This window comes from Rattus norvegicus, chromosome 2 (assembly GCF_036323735.1).
Source record: "Rattus norvegicus strain BN/NHsdMcwi chromosome 2, GRCr8, whole genome shotgun sequence".
NCBI classification, from domain to species: Eukaryota; Metazoa; Chordata; class Mammalia; order Rodentia; family Muridae; genus Rattus; species Rattus norvegicus.
Window position 1 is genome coordinate 111,959,985 of NC_086020.1, and position 15,278 is coordinate 111,975,262.

The following is a 15,278-nucleotide window of genomic DNA, read 5'->3' on the forward strand; positions in this document are numbered from 1 at the left end:
AAGTTTTGGCATTGCCCAGACCAGCCTTCAACCCTCAGCAATCCTTCTGGCCTCAGCTTGCTGAGTGACAAGGCATGAGCCACTAGACCACACCTTTAAAAAAGTGTAAATGCATGTATATATACATGCATTAGGTATATATCCACCAATTTTTATTCTGCTAACTACTGCTTATTGTTATACAGTAGAAAATAGCAAAAATGTAAACTAAATATAAAACTAATGGGGAAAAGTACATGTAAGAAAACCACCAGATCTTTGTACTCACTACATCCTTTTCTTAAATAACAAAGTCTCTAAAATTTGAATTTCTAATAGATGTCATAATTTTGGGGTTCAAAACAACTTATTCTAAATTAAGTTACTTCCAACATTCCTAATTCAGAGTGCACAATACACTTCGTGCCTGATTCCAGTCACCAGAGTGAAGTAATTCAACCGAGGGAAGTGAAGCATGCCACATGCAATGAGATGCTTGACCTACCATATTAATAATACTTTTTATTAACTTTTCATCCGATTTCCCAGGACAACTTTCTTTTATCTTTATAACAGGGACTTCCATTATCTTAACAGTCTGTAGAAAAGAGACTTAAGTTTAAGATTAAGAAAGGTAGGAAAGTATTTACAAAGCTGGGTGAAGAATCTCTTTAGAAAGGAACTACAAGCCTAAACTCCTTACCTTTAAGGCCTTTAGGAGCTCCTCTTGTTTCCCAGCTTCCTGGACCACTACCACTCTTGCTTCCACCTGAGGCATTTCTTCTATTAACAGGCAAAATGTCCCAATGTGGTTATAAGGTACCAACAGCACAATCAGTCCCTAGGCCCTCTTTCTAGTCAGAAAGTCTATGTCTGAGGAGAGCAGAATATTCCCAGAAGTTGAAATAACCTAATTCTGAATTTCCTACAAAAATATTTGACCATATATCACTTTTAAAAAGTAATATGTACATTATAGCAAAAGGCATACAACACCAAAGAAACAATGCTCTCTAAAGAAGCATTATGCAGCATGACCCTCCTTAAAGTACATGGAACTTTAGAAGAAAACATTACAAAGCAGTAAACCACAAGCAGCTCCTCACTTAAGCATGAATAAACTCCAGCTTAACAATGTTCTAGCAAGACTGCCTCAATACAAAGAAAGCAGTGTCAACACTAAGACACTCCTTTTTCAAAGTGGGGAAACATTAACCAAATAATGGACAGAGAATATAGACATAGAGCCCTAATTAATACAAAAAAACTCAGTAGTAAGTACTTTATGATTTAATTAACAAATGTGTTTTTAAAAGCTGGTACTAGTCTGAGGTCCACATCATAAAAAAAAAAAAAAAAAAGCTGGTACTAGGCTTACCGTCAACATTTGAAGTAGACACCATGCACAAGTTTTCCTTGGATGTTTCTGTAACTTTAGAATCAAAAACTGAAGTGTCTGCCAAGCTAGTTATCTCAGTAGGAGATGGTAACACACTGTCGTCCGCCATTGTTTGAACTACTTTATGAAGGCTGCAACAGTAAAACTTGAAATGTGAATACATGAGACAAACAGGGTCACTGAGCAACAAGCTTTAGAACAGTTTTGACCTTCCTAATGCTTCAAACCTATAATACAGTTCCTCCCCAACTGTAAATTTACTTCATTGCTACTTCATAACTTTGCTATCGTTATGAATCATGTTATAAATATCTGGTATGCAGGATGACCGAAGGGATGAAGACCCACAGACTGCCAGCCACTGACTTAGCCACTGTACTTGGGATCTAGAAATGTGTAAGCTGGGCCCAGGAGGTAAGGTAGGTAGAAGGTCATGCTTGCAATCTCAGCACACAGGAGGTGGAGGTACAAAGATCAGGAGTTGGAAGACATCCCTGGAAACATGAATTCAATGCAAATGTGTGGTACAAGAGAGCCTGTCTCAAAACCTCCATGAGCCTAAGTTTTCTTTCCTATAAAACTGCTCTGGCATCATTTATAGAAATACAATGAAAAATAGGAAAGTGCATAAAAAGAACCCAGAAAACTCCAGCAAATATTTTTACCTCTTTCTTCTACATCTATCTTCAACCCATTTCTCCTACAAAATGTCTACACAACATCTCCCTACCAATAATCCCAGCTTTACTGTTCACCTCATCCTCCCTACTCAAAACTCCTGTCAGTCTCAAATCAAGGTACTCAAGTGTCAAATTCTGTCTATGCACCAGCAATGAGTCTCTGAACAGTTTTCAAGGCCAAATGGCAGTGCTCTTTATAACTGCATGTATTCCATGGAGATCAGCTCTAAGGGCATGCCAACTTCAATCACCACTCTTGACTCAACCAACCCTTATGTGGATTCTCAGAATCTTTCATGGGTCATTGGACAGCTTACATATTACTGGCATTTTTATATTAATTCCCAAACATCTCCAAACTTGACAAGACAAACATTAGTACCATTTTACATCTGGACTGTGAAAGAAAACTTTTAGACTTCTAGGACCTCAGACCTGGAAAGTTAGGCAAGCAAGGAGCAAAGTCTAAAGTGTGGAGCTTGAGTTTGTGGTAACTCAGTGGTAAGTGCTTGCCTGGCATGCTGAAGGCCCTGGGTTTTGTACCTAACTGGACTGGGGAGTAAATACCTTAAAAAAATCAAACAAATATAACCAACAGTCTCACCTTTACCTCAGAGCTTAATCTGACTTTATTCGACAGTGTCTGATCCACTTTTCCCTAGTTTAGATTCATATAATCAGAGACTGCTCAGATTCTTAGTAGAGAAACATTTTAAACTGTCTGCTCTGGAGAAACAGTAAAGTGTTTAATTCTCCATTTCTGAGTAGTGACTAAAGGTAGGCAGATACACAGTATATAAAATCAGACACCTGCTTCCTGGCTCAGCTCTATAGTAAGTTAAGTCTCGGTTTCCATGTGAAGGAAGCAGAGGTTGTGATAGAAACTCAATAGGTATCTTGAAGGACAAAATAACTACTCATACGCTATTCACAATTCGTTTTTTTATCCATGGCAATCACTCTAAAGGTCTCTAAGGAAGAGTTCTAATAGTTGTCCTTTTTCAGAAGCAAGGACCAATTTCATACAGCCTTTTTCATACTTCTCCTAAAACTTACTTCTAGTATAAAATACAAGGCTCTGGGGGTTGGGGATTTAGCTCAGTGGTAGAGCACTTGCCTAGCAAGCACAAGGCCCTGGGTTCGGTCCCCTGCTCCGAAAAAAAGAAAAAAAAAAAAATACAAGGCTCTGGGCTGGAGAAATGGCTCAGTAGTTCAGAGCACTGACTGCTCTTCCAGAGGTCCTGAGTTCAAATCCCAGCAACCACATGGTGGCTTACAACCATCCATAGTGGGATCTGGTGCCCTCTGCTGGTATGCATGAAGAGATCAACAGAGTATATGTAACATAAATAAATTAAAAAAAAAAAAAAGAAAACAAGGCTCTAAGTCACTTAAATGTCACAACATAATGACTTGTATCAACATTCTGCTATCAACATTCTGCTAGATACCCATAAATAACTGTCTTGTTCAGCCTTCATCAGGAAGCTTCATCAGGGAGGGGGGAGGGAGGGAGAGGGGAGTAGAGGGAGAAAGAACTATTTATTTTAAATTAAAAAAAAAAAAGTGCTCCCTTTTTAAAAACAAAATTAAGAGCCAGGTGGAGTGGCACATGCTTTTAAATCTCAGTGCTTGGGAGTCAGAAACAAGTGAAGCTGAATTCAAGGTCAGTCTAGTCTATACAGTGAGTTCCAGGATAGGCAGAGCTATACCGCATCCCGGCCCAAACAAATAATATGCATGTTTTTTAAAGGAAACAAATACGATTTTTAAAAAGAAAAAGAAAAAAAGGAAAAAGCCAGGGCTGGAGAGATGGCTCAGTGGTTAAGAGCACTGACTGTCCTTCCAGAGGTCCTGAGTTCAAATCCCAGCACCCACATGATGGCTCACAACCATCTGTAATGAGATCTGATGCCCTCTTCTGGTGGGTTTGAAGACAGCTACAATGTATTATAAATAAACACATCTTTAAAAAAAAATTTTTTTTTAAAAAAAGGAAAAAGCTAAACATGGTAGTAAACATCATCTAAGAAGGCCTTAAGGCAAGAGGATTACTGTGAATTAGAGGCCAGTCTGTGTTACAGAATAAGAGAGTGAGTCCAGTACGGTACACACCTTTTACCCCAAAACTCAGAATAAGACCCTGGTTCAAAAAGGGGGATAGGGGAATCATGGGCTATCTGACTGCTGCTGCCTTTGAGAACCTTTCCTCTAGTTGTCTAGTCTTGCTACAACTTGATTTGGTCAGTTGATATCCATGGGAGGCCTCCGCTTTTCAGAAGAGAAAGGGAGGAGTGGATAGGGTGGGAGAAGGCCTGGGAGAAGAGGAAGGAGGGATATTGTGGTTGAGATGTAAATTAATTTTAAAAGTTAATTAAGGGCTGGAGAGACGCTCAGCAGTTAAGAGCACTGACTGCACTTCCAGAGGTCCTCAGTACAATTCCCAACAACCACATGGTGGCTCACAACCATCTGTAATGGAATCCAATGACCTCTTCTGGTGTGTCTGAAAACAGCTACAGTGTACTTATATATAATAAGTAAATAAATCTTTTTTAAAAAGTTAAGTAATTAATTTTACAAGAGGCTGGTGAGGAGAAGGAAAAAGGGAGAAAGGGTGAGCTGCTCAGCTTTAAGGACTGGAGGGGAATTTGATTTGATTGACCCATGTTCCTTTGAGACAGGATCTCGAAATCCTTGCTGGCCTGATTTCATTCTGCACTCCAAGCTGCTAGGAAACTCATGGTCAATCCTCCTGTGCCAACACTCCTGAGAATTGGGATTAAATGTTCACAAAGCCAAGATAGGATCAGAGATTTTAACAAATCAAAAGGACCACAGGAGCTGGAGGAGTCACATGAAACTTCGTCTCAAAAAAGCCAAAAATAATTAATGAAATGGTCAGTAGAACACTGCTTAATCTAGACTAAAACGTCACCTAAGAAACTCCAATTCCTAACTTAAAGGTTAGTAGAAAGGACTTTGAACATCTCCAGTAAAAGGATAAATGCTTACAGTGATATGGGCATGACCTTGACCTAAGCATTACAGGGGTATAAATGTACTAAAATAGACTAGGGCTGGAGGTGGAGTTTAGTGGTAAAGCCTGGAAAGATTCAGAGTTCAATCTCCCAGACCGCCCCCCACCAAAAAAAAGTCAAAATAAGAGTCTATACTTATGTGTAAACTACGTGCCAGAGCTTTACAATGCACTTTCAACAATACTTCAGCTTACATGACCCTCTTTAAAATTGCCAGTTGACTGATAATGTGTTGCCTAGTGGCACAAGCCTAAAGTTCCAGCACCCACACAACAGGCAGGAGTACACAACTAAACCCTTTCTCACTATGCACCAAAACAGTGAAAATGCATATTATTATCTATTTTCAAAATATACAGCAAAAGAGCTACAGGGCACACTAATGATACATCTAGCACCCAACATCACTGCAAACTGAAATGCACCAGTTTCTTCCTTTTCACACATTCTAGAGGCTTTTTAAAAATAAACACAACAATCTGATCATAAAAAGAACACATCTTTGTCTTGGAATGTGCCTCAGCGTAGCATGCATGAGGTCATCCTCGGGCACCTCAAAACCAAGCAAGGTGAAAGTACATCGGGGAGGAGGTAGAGGCAGGTGGAGTTTTATGTCACCATTGGCTCCACAATTCAAGCCTATTCTGGAATACCTAAGACCCTGTCTCACAACACATGGATTCTTTTAAATAAAGTCATTTTTAGCTTTTCTTTTAAATAAACTTTTTTTCCATAAAAAAGTCATCCAGAGTAAAGAGACAAAACTACAATAGTTTTGAATACGTTGATAATGGTGTTAATTAGCGATTTCATTTACTTAAAGCTCACTATTTTACAGCCACTATCTTAAATCTCCCCCTTACCATTATTTAACCTTTGCAGCCATCCTAAAAGACAAATATCATTGCCATATCCAGTTTGTGGCTAAGAAAGTTGTTCACACAGAGACTCCAAGCCGGGTCTAACTCTGAGGGCGCTAAGTTAACCACTAACCACACACATCTGTGGCCAGGAAGGGGCGGAGCGGCCTGTGTTTTATATTTTAAAAAAATCGAAAATCGGAATTCTGCAGGAATTCCAGAGGGAAACCACAAAACAATCAGGGCAGCTCTGGGCTGCAGCGAGCGGGCGGAAGGGCAAGCAGGAAGCCAAAATCGCTGTCCCAACTGCGCCCTTCACCCTGGGGCGCCTGACAGAAGCAGAATAGAACCCAGATTCCCGCAAGGAAAAACCGGGGCCAGAACAGACGACAGGAAAGGAGGCGGATGTGAGGGAAGAGGATGAAAGGGAGCGGTACAGACAGGTACGCAGCCGTGGGGGCTCACCGCGGCGGGGACGCCGGCCTTGGTCCCCACGGCCGGTGCAGTTCCGGGCACTCGAATCCCTTCCCGTCCCCCACTCACCCCGCAGTCCTCACCACGTTCAGATATTTTAAAAAAAAGAAAAATGAACCACTGCGGCGCAGTCCTCGCTTAACCTTCTCAAACACTGAGTCTCCTCACTGGGGCCGCCATGGCTCGAAGGAGGCTACCGCCTCCGATTCAAAAAACCCAGACGCTCTCTCTCAGAGCCATGCTGATTGGCGCGCTTTGTCAACCTCCTTTTGATAGGCTGGAGTCTCTGGCGGACTGCTTATTGGTCAATCTCAACGACCGCCTCCAGGAGGCGCCGGCTGATTGGCTATGCGTGTGTTTCAAATAAGCTAAACGGCTGGAGCGTGTGGACGTCAGCGAAATGCCCGGATGTGGGCGAGAGGGGGGCGTGGCCTCGGAGCGCCTCTAGACGTAGCAGGTGTTTCTGTGGTGACCGCTTGTTTACTCAGTAAACAGCCAGTTTCCCGAGGCTCAGTCTCTACCATCACCTCCAACTTCAAGAAAAGTAACAAGCACCGCAAACCATTCGGCTCTTACCACTTCCCAGATTTTATATTTGGAGACAAGCTTGCATCTAAGTAACTAAAAAAAAAAAAGTGTAAGGAGATTTTAGAATCCCCTGATGCAAAATTGCTTCTGGGTGGCTTGCTCCTTCTCCCCAGGCCCCACCTCCAATCCCCAGCATAAGAATGTTAGTGACCTTTGAAGTCTAGAAAAGAAATGATCAGGTTTTTTTTTTCGATATTTCTATTCTGAAAATTGTTTCTAGATGTAATGTTCTATAATACAATCTCTTAAACATACACTTCTAGCTGGGTGTGGTTTCAAATCCTGTGACCCCACTTACTAAGGAGGATGGCGCTGGAAGTGGAGAACAAGATCTGCCTGGTCTGCACAGGAGACCCTGTCTCAAAACAGTTATTTTTTTACTTTCAAAACCGAACCCTACCAAGTGGTTGGATCTGTTGCTACGCCCCAAACCTCAATAAGAGGTTTTAAAACCACCTTTTAAATTTAGATTTATTAATTATATGTGTCTGTATTATTTTCCCTGGATGTGTGTGTGTGTGTGCATCTTGTGAGTGCTTGGAGGTAAGGAGGAGGCCAGATCCATTCCCAGGGACTGAAATTAGAGGATTATGAACCACCATGTGGATGCTGGGAATTAAACCCAGGTCCTCTGTGAGAGTAAGAAGTGCTTTTAACCACTGAGCCAACCCACCAGCCCAAGATCTACTTTAAAAACAAAAAGAACTTCTTGACAACCTTAGGAGCTTGACAAGTGTATGGCGAGTTCATAGAATGAGTAAAACAGTCTACAGTCTTTGTCTGGTTGGTTGTTTTTGTTTTGTTTTGTTTTCTGCTTAACATTATCTATGGCCTGACAGTCTCTAGAATTAGCCATTAGAGCGGAAGAAAGAGGGAAAAAAATCAGCCTTGAAATTGCCAACGGGAGTGTGTTTGCAGTTTAAGCTTGGGTGTGTCTGGCATTCCAAACATTCTCCTCACTAAAGTACTTTAAGCTGACGGCCTCAGTGCTGTTTCCTTTGTGCACCGCCCGAGGAGAACAAGCTTCCCAATCTGTTGGATGAGAATGTGGGGTCTGAGTGCAGGAACTGAGATCATCAGTCTTTCAAAGTTAGGGCAGCACTTTGAAGAGAAATGAATAGATACTACCTTCACTTGCAGGTTTTTATTGGCTCAGCAAATCTTTATGTATTAACCATAAGAAAGCCACTGGACTTGCTTTTGTGGGGGTCATAGGGAGCATGAATAAGGTATAGACTCGGCCTGTCAGAATGGAGGGGGCTTCAGTCGTACAGGCTTGTAATCCCATCACCACAGAAGGGGAAGCTACTGTTCAAGGTCTTGCTTTGGAACATACCTACTTCCAGGCCAGCCCAGGTTCTGTGAGACCCTGACATTTTTTTAGACATAAAAATATAAAGAAACTCAGATATATATAACAGATAGACATAAAGAAAGCCTAATATAGGAAATACTAGATGGGAAGTGCTTGTGTTTTCTAGAGGAAATGCTGACGGAGCATTTTAGATAATTGTGTGTGAGAAATGATTGCTACCAAACTATCTAGCAGAGTGTAGATCCTAGTGAAATACAGCATAACATACTCTGGTGCGTGTGCGAGCACGTGTGTGTGGTGTGTGTGTGTGTGTGTGTGTGTGTGTGTGAGAGAGAGAGAGAGAGAGAGAGAGAGAGAGAGAGTGTTTTGGAGGTGAAAAAAAAAACTTTCAAGAGTCAGTTCTACTGTGAGTTTGAGAAATCTGACTCAGGTCAGGCCCTCTTGCTGGTAGCTTGAGGGGGAAGTTAGGGAGGGTTAAGGGGCTGGCTCAGCAGTTGAGAGCTCTTGTGGAGGACCTGGCTTTGGTTCCTCATGGTGGTTTGAAACCACCCCTGACTCCAAGTTCAGGGGATCTTAAATCTTAGGGTTTTTTCCTAGCCAAATGTGAGCATCAGGCATGTGTGTGGTGTGCACGTGTACATACAGCAAAACACTCATACACAAGAATAAAATGTTAAAATCTAAGCATGTTTTTGATGTGAGTATTTTTTAAAGGCATGGTATATCCTTGCTCTTTGGTAAGCAGAGGGTATACAGAGGTGGCGGGGAGTGAAAGCTGTTCTCAGTCATTGACTCATAGTTATTGTATAATAAAGCCCTGAGCATCCAGTAAAACATGCTAGGAATGAGATGGGACAGACAAGGCCTTGACATCATCATAGAACTAACTTTTATCCCATACAAAGATTTTCACAAAATCTGGATACATGGAGAACAGTAATAAAAATAACTTTCTCTGATTTAGGAGCTCTTTCAAGTGTTTCCCTGCTTCTGAGTCTACATGGCAACAATCTTTTTTTTTTTTTTTTTTTTTTTTTGGTTCTTTTTTTTCGGAGCTGGGGACCGAACCCAGGGCCTTGCGCTTCCTAGGCAAGCATTCTACCACTGAGCTAAATCCCCAACCCCAACAATCTTTTTATTAACATACTCATAGATAAGGTTAAATTAGCTCAATGGCATAGTAACCTTGAACTTCCAAAACAATAAATCTCAGGTACTGATTTGTTTACTTAGTGGCTAACCTCATTTTTTAAAAGATCAGGATAATCCAGACACTTCTAATCCCAGCACACAGGCCTTGCAAGCAAGAAAAGTTTAAGAGTGGACCCTGAAGCAGGAGGGACTGAGGTGCATAGTTTACATACCAAAGCAAACCTGGCCTCCAGGCCGGCCTCCAAGCTCTCTCAGCATCCCCCCCCTCAGTCCTCACCCTGCCCCCAACCCTGAACTTTCCAGCTCAGAGGCTAGTCTGCCTCCCCCCCCCCCCCCCCCCCGCACTCCTCCTGATATAATCCAGACATTTTGGTCTCTCTGCCCTTCTCTCTCCTTTCTCTCCTAGTGTGCCCTCTCTGCTCCCCTGGCCTCAATCCTTGGGGTCAGTAAATTTGCCTGCCTGAGAGCAGTGTCCCCATAAAGCTGCCTTTATATACTCTAATCTGATTCCCGTTGGCTCATTTCACTGAGGGAGAAGATCTTAATCACTAAGCTACATGCTGAGTCTCCAAAACAAAAAGTGAAACAAAACCACAAAACATGGTAATGCATGAGAAGTCTCAGCTTTGGGAGTCAGAGCAGGAGGATCAGAAGTTCAAGCTCAGGCAGGTGCGATGGCCACTCAACTGTTAATGCAGGCAACCAACTGCCTGTGACTAAATTTGAGATCCTGCTCCAGAGAAGAGAATTCCTGCTTGGTGCTGTAAACCTGCTTAAAAACCCTTGGTTGCAGAGGTCATAGGCCCCAGGAAGCATCTACTACTGCTTTGTTGCAAATACATGTTGTGAAACATATATATATGTATATATGTATATATATATATATATGGCTTAGTGCTGCATGTTTTCATTTTATTTATTTAATATATGAGTGCCCTGCTACATATACATCTGCATGCCAGAGAGCACATCGGATCCCATTACAGATGATTGTGAGCTACCATAGGGTTGCTGGGAATTGAACTCAGGACCTCCGGAAGAACAGTCAGTGCTCTTAACCGCTGAGCCATCTCCTTAAACCCTTAGTGTTGCTCTTAATCTTGGGCAGAGAAGCTTCTTTTCGCAGTGGGCAGAAGTCAAGGTAGAGACTCCTAGTAAAACAAAGAGTTAAGGATAAGTGCTCAGTGCTAAACGGGATCTTTACACAAGTCCTCGGGCACTCTCGTGACCACACAGCAGCTATGATTATCTGCACATGACCTGAAGAAGATGGAGTCCATCAGTAATCCAGAATGGGCGGAAGAGGAGCTCATGAAGCCCCGGCCCTCACTGAAGAGCTGTTGTCCATGGAAGGCTGCTGAGGAGACAGAGGGAATTCTGTTTCTTCCAGGGTGTGATTGGTATAAGGTTGCCCATTGCCCAGGTGGGTGGCCCCAAGTCTGTGTGTATGCAGACAGCACTGGTTGGACTGGGGGAGAGACTGAGAAGAGAGGAAGTGGAGTTGCGGATTTAGATACATTGTATACATGTGTAAAACTGTCAGGGTTAATTTTAAAGTTCTAAAAAATTACGGGTCAGGGCTGGAGAGATGGCTCAGCGGTTAAGAGCACTAACTGCTCTTCCAGAGGTCCTGAGTTCAAATCCCAGCAACCATGGTGGTTCACAACCATCTGTAATGGGACCTGATGCCCTCTTCTGGTGTGTCTGAAGACAGTGACAGTGTACTTATATATAATAAATAAATACATCTTTAAAAAAATTACAGGACTTAGCATAAAAAAAGTCAAGGTCATATTCAGACACACATGAGTTCAAGTGAGTTCAGATTCACAGTGAGTTCAGGCTATATGAGGTCTTGTTTTATGAAAAAAAAACAAAATAAGAAAAATCGCCAGGTGGTAGTGTATGCCTTTAATCACAGCACTCAGTAGGCAAAGGCAGAGGCAGGTAGATCTCTGAGTTAAAGGCTAGCCTGGTCTCGGTGAGTTCCAGATCAACCGTGGTGATGCCACAGAGAAACCCTGTCTTGAGAAACAAAAGAAGGAAGGAAGGAAGGAAGGAAACAAGGAAGCAAGGAAGCAAGGAAGCAAGGAAAGAAGGAAGAAAGGATAAAATAGCAGAATTTGTAACCAATTGGATCAATAGAACTATAAAACAGGAGGGGTTAAAATGTGAGTAAAACTGTAATGTACCCTCCTGCGTGACTAAGAAAACAGTATCCTTAAATAAATGAAACCTTTTCCTAAATTCAGGACCCTGCCTTCCTCTGCCAAAGTTCAGACCATCCAGTTCACTCAGCAATTCCATATCAGTCCTGAGGAGTTTGTTTATAGAGTTTTTGCTAAAGCCAAGGCAGGTCTGAAAGCCGTAGCAATCCAGCCTCCCTTCCCCTGTGTTCCAGCAGGTGCTACTGTGCCCCCACTGTCAGCGCTGCCCTTCTCTTCCTCCTTCAATTTTCCCTCCCAAATTACCTCTCAAAGTCATCTTTTATTTATTCCCCTCTCTGTACCTATTCCCCCACAGTACCACCACCCAACATTATACTCCCAACCTACCAAAAGAAAAAAACAAAAACAAAAAGCAAAAAATAAGGTTTGAGTCCCTCCCTGCCAGAGTTCAGACTCGCCATCTCTCATCCCAACCACAGCACGGCCTTCTGGTCAACCTTTTCAGGATGTTCACATTCCTGATTAGAAATCAAACTTCAAACGTTTTCCTGTACTGGTCATGGACTCAAAAGTTCAAAGTCCTGAATATAAAATGGAGATCCTTCACTGAATAAGCTGTGTCTGGCCATACTGGATTCTCACCCATCCATGAAGTCACTCTTTCACAGGCCCTTATATTTCCATACCACATTCACTTTCCCTTAGTTCCTTTTTCCTTATTAAAAAAATGCATGATGTTAATCAGTCAAGACCCCGCTCAAGGCTGAGATGTAGCTTAGTGGGCAGAGTGTTTACCTAGCATTAGTTGGTTTTTGTTTTTTTTTGAGACAAGGTTTCTCTGTGTAGCTCTGGCTGTCCTGGAACTCACTCAGTAGACCAGGCTGACCTCAGATATTGGCCTGCCTCTGCCTCCAACTCTTGGGATTAAAGGCATATGCCACCACTGCTCGGCTATGTGGTATAAAAAGCAAGATCATATTGTACCCTTACGGTTAGCCAAGTGAATCCAATAAGTATTTATAGAGCTAGGCATAGTAGGGCATGTGTAAATCCCTTCAGAAATGGAGTTGGGAATGCCCAGAGTTTAAGGTCATCCTTAGCTACATAAGGAGTTCAAAGTTAGTCTGTCCTGTATGAAAAGCTGTGTCAAACAAACAAACAAAAACGTGTTACCTAGGCATGGTGACATACACCTTTAATCCAGCACTGAGGAGGCAGAAGCAGGTGGGTCTCTGTGAGTTTGAGGCCAACCTGATCTCTACATCGAATTCCAAGCCAGACAAGGTTACATAGGAGTGCCCTGTCTCAAAACAAAACAAAGCAAAAATGTTCATATATGTGCATATACTAATATATGTGTACATATACCGTATATACACACCAGAGTATATATGTACTACTGTGTACCGTGGGCATGCCCAATGCCTGCAGAGGCCAAAAGAAGGAGTCAGGTCCCCAGGACTGGAGTTATTGTGAGACACCATGTGGTAGTTAGGGATGGATTTCGGGTCCTCTGGAAGAACTGACAACACTCCTTGAAAGACCCCAGCTTAGCAGCAGTAACGCCATTTTGCAAGGCTGTACTTAAGATGACTGGTTCAGAGAAAGGTTAAAACACTGAGTACACAGCGGCTGCCAAGCAAGATGTGTTTGGTTGAAGGCCTGGCAACAGGACGACTGCAGTTGAGCACCTGACAATGAGAAAAGCCCCGGGAGAGGTCCCACACCCTGGTGGGGGGCCGAGTCAGCCGTTATGTTCCAAGAAGGTAACTAGGAAACTTGCCCCCGGGCTGAACCCTTGGGGGGCCGAGTCAGTCCTTATGTTTCAGGAAGGTAGCTAGGAAACTTGCCCCCAGGCTGAACCCTTGCCACATTAGAATCCACCAATTATATCCCTGTAACCATGCATCTCCTTCTGTATGCTTGCTTCTGCTCCCCAAAATCCTATAAAAAGCCCATCCTTGGTTCCGTGGGGCGCGCCAGTCCCCCGAGTGACTGAAGCGCCCGCAGGTGCCTGTGCCTGTGTATCCCGACAATAAACCAAATCCTCTTGCTGATTGCATCCTGTGGTGTCTCAGTCTGGTCTTTGGAGTTAGAGGGTCTCCATCCCGAGGGAAAGTTCTCCCTGAGAGCTTTTCATTTGGTGCGCTGGCCGGGAAAGGAGATCCTCCACCCAGGGACCACCGACCACCCACTGGGAGGTAAGCCGGCCGGCGTCTGTCTGTCTGTCTGATTTTGTCTCGTTCTGCCTTATTCTGTCTGTTCTGTGAGTGCTCAGCCAGGTCTGTTCTGTGAGCGCTCAGCCAGGTTGTTTGGAATTTGGGCGGGACGAAGAAGGAGCTGACTAGCTCGGACTTCTCGCCCCGCAGCCCTGGAAGACGTTCCAAGGGTGTTGGGGCCCGACTTTTCGGGGCCCAATCTGGGAGAGGAGGAAGATCCGGACTAACGGCACCTCTGTCTGTATTTTTGGCTTTCAGAGGGCCCCGGACCTTTGCCACCTCCATCTGACTTTTTGCTTTCAGTTTGGTACCAAAGCCGTGCAGCACGCCTGTCTGTTGTTTGTTTGACTGTTGGTGTTGTTTGTTTTCTCTGTGTTCTAATCTTCCTTAGAACTAACATGGGACAGTCCCTAACAATGCCCCTAAGTCTCACTCTTGATCATTGGGAAGACGTCCACGACCGGGCACACAACCAGTCCGTCGAGGTTAAAAAAAGGAAAATGACAGACTCTCTACACATCCGAGTGGCCCACTTTCGGAGCGGGATGGCCAGTGAATGGCACATTTAATAAGATCATTATTTTACAGGTTAAAGATCGGGTCGTCCACGGACATCCTGACCAGGTTTCTTATATTATCACTTGAGAGAGTCTCGCCTTAAACGCGCCCCACCCTGGGCAGAACCCTTCGTGGACCCGAATTGGCCTCCCCTCAACCCCCAGCCTGTCCCCTCAGCCCCGCCCGGTCCGCCGGCCACGTCTTCCTCTCTCTACCTTTGTGAAATCAGAGCCTTCTAAGAAACCTGTCCTCCCGGCAGACCCAAACTCCCCTCTCATAGATCTTCTCTCTGACAGGCCCGGCTAAAACGGAGGAGGCAGAGCCGCCAGCCAGATCAGTTGCCGGGCCACAGTCTGATAAGGGTTTCTCCCCTGTCGCAGGGAGATTGCGCAATAAGCGTGAGGTGATGCCAGATTCAACCTCCCAGGCTTTCCCACTTAGACAGGGAACCGGTGGCCAGACCCAATACTGGCCGTTTTCAGCAGCTGACATTTACAATTGGAAACAACACAACCCTTCTTTCTCCAAAGATCCGGTGGCACTCACCGACCTAATAGAATCTGTTTTACTTACCCACCAGCCTACTTGGGATGACTGCCAACAGCTCTTACAGGCCCTCTTAACCTCAGAAAAAAAACAAAGAGTGTTCCTAGAGGCCAGAAAGCATGTTCTGGGAGATGATGGGCGTCCCACCCAGCTGCCTGAGAAAATTGATGCTGCATTCCCACTTAAGAGACCAAACTGGGATTTTAATACAGCTGAAGGTAAGGGACACCTACGCCTTTATCGCCAGTTGCTTCTAGCAGGTCTCCGAGGGGCTATACGACGCCCTACTAATTTGGCTC

General features: G+C 43.8%; 1 protein-coding gene across 10 annotated transcripts in view; it reads right to left on the bottom strand.

Annotated features, from left to right (window-relative positions):
* The window catches only part of Ect2 (epithelial cell transforming 2), a 62,265-nt gene extending 55,463 nt beyond the window's left edge, over positions 1–6,802 (bottom strand). The window contains exons 1-4 of one of the 10 annotated variants that reach the window (XR_010063624.1): positions 6,503–6,765; positions 1,358–1,509; positions 683–762; positions 485–577 (exon numbers count right to left, since the gene is read on the bottom strand). Coding sequence is in view for 9 of the 10 variants with exons in the window: in XM_063282043.1 (XP_063138113.1) it covers positions 485–577; positions 683–762; positions 1,358–1,487 (303 nt within the window). In the remaining variant the exon portion in view is untranslated. Of the gene's footprint in view, positions 1–484; positions 578–682; positions 763–1,357; positions 1,510–5,962; positions 6,384–6,424 lie in introns of those variants that run through there. The other 9 variants (XM_063282043.1, XM_063282046.1, XM_063282044.1 and 6 more) reach the window with 9 other exon arrangements.
* Between the last annotated feature and the right edge of the window lie 8,476 nt (positions 6,803–15,278).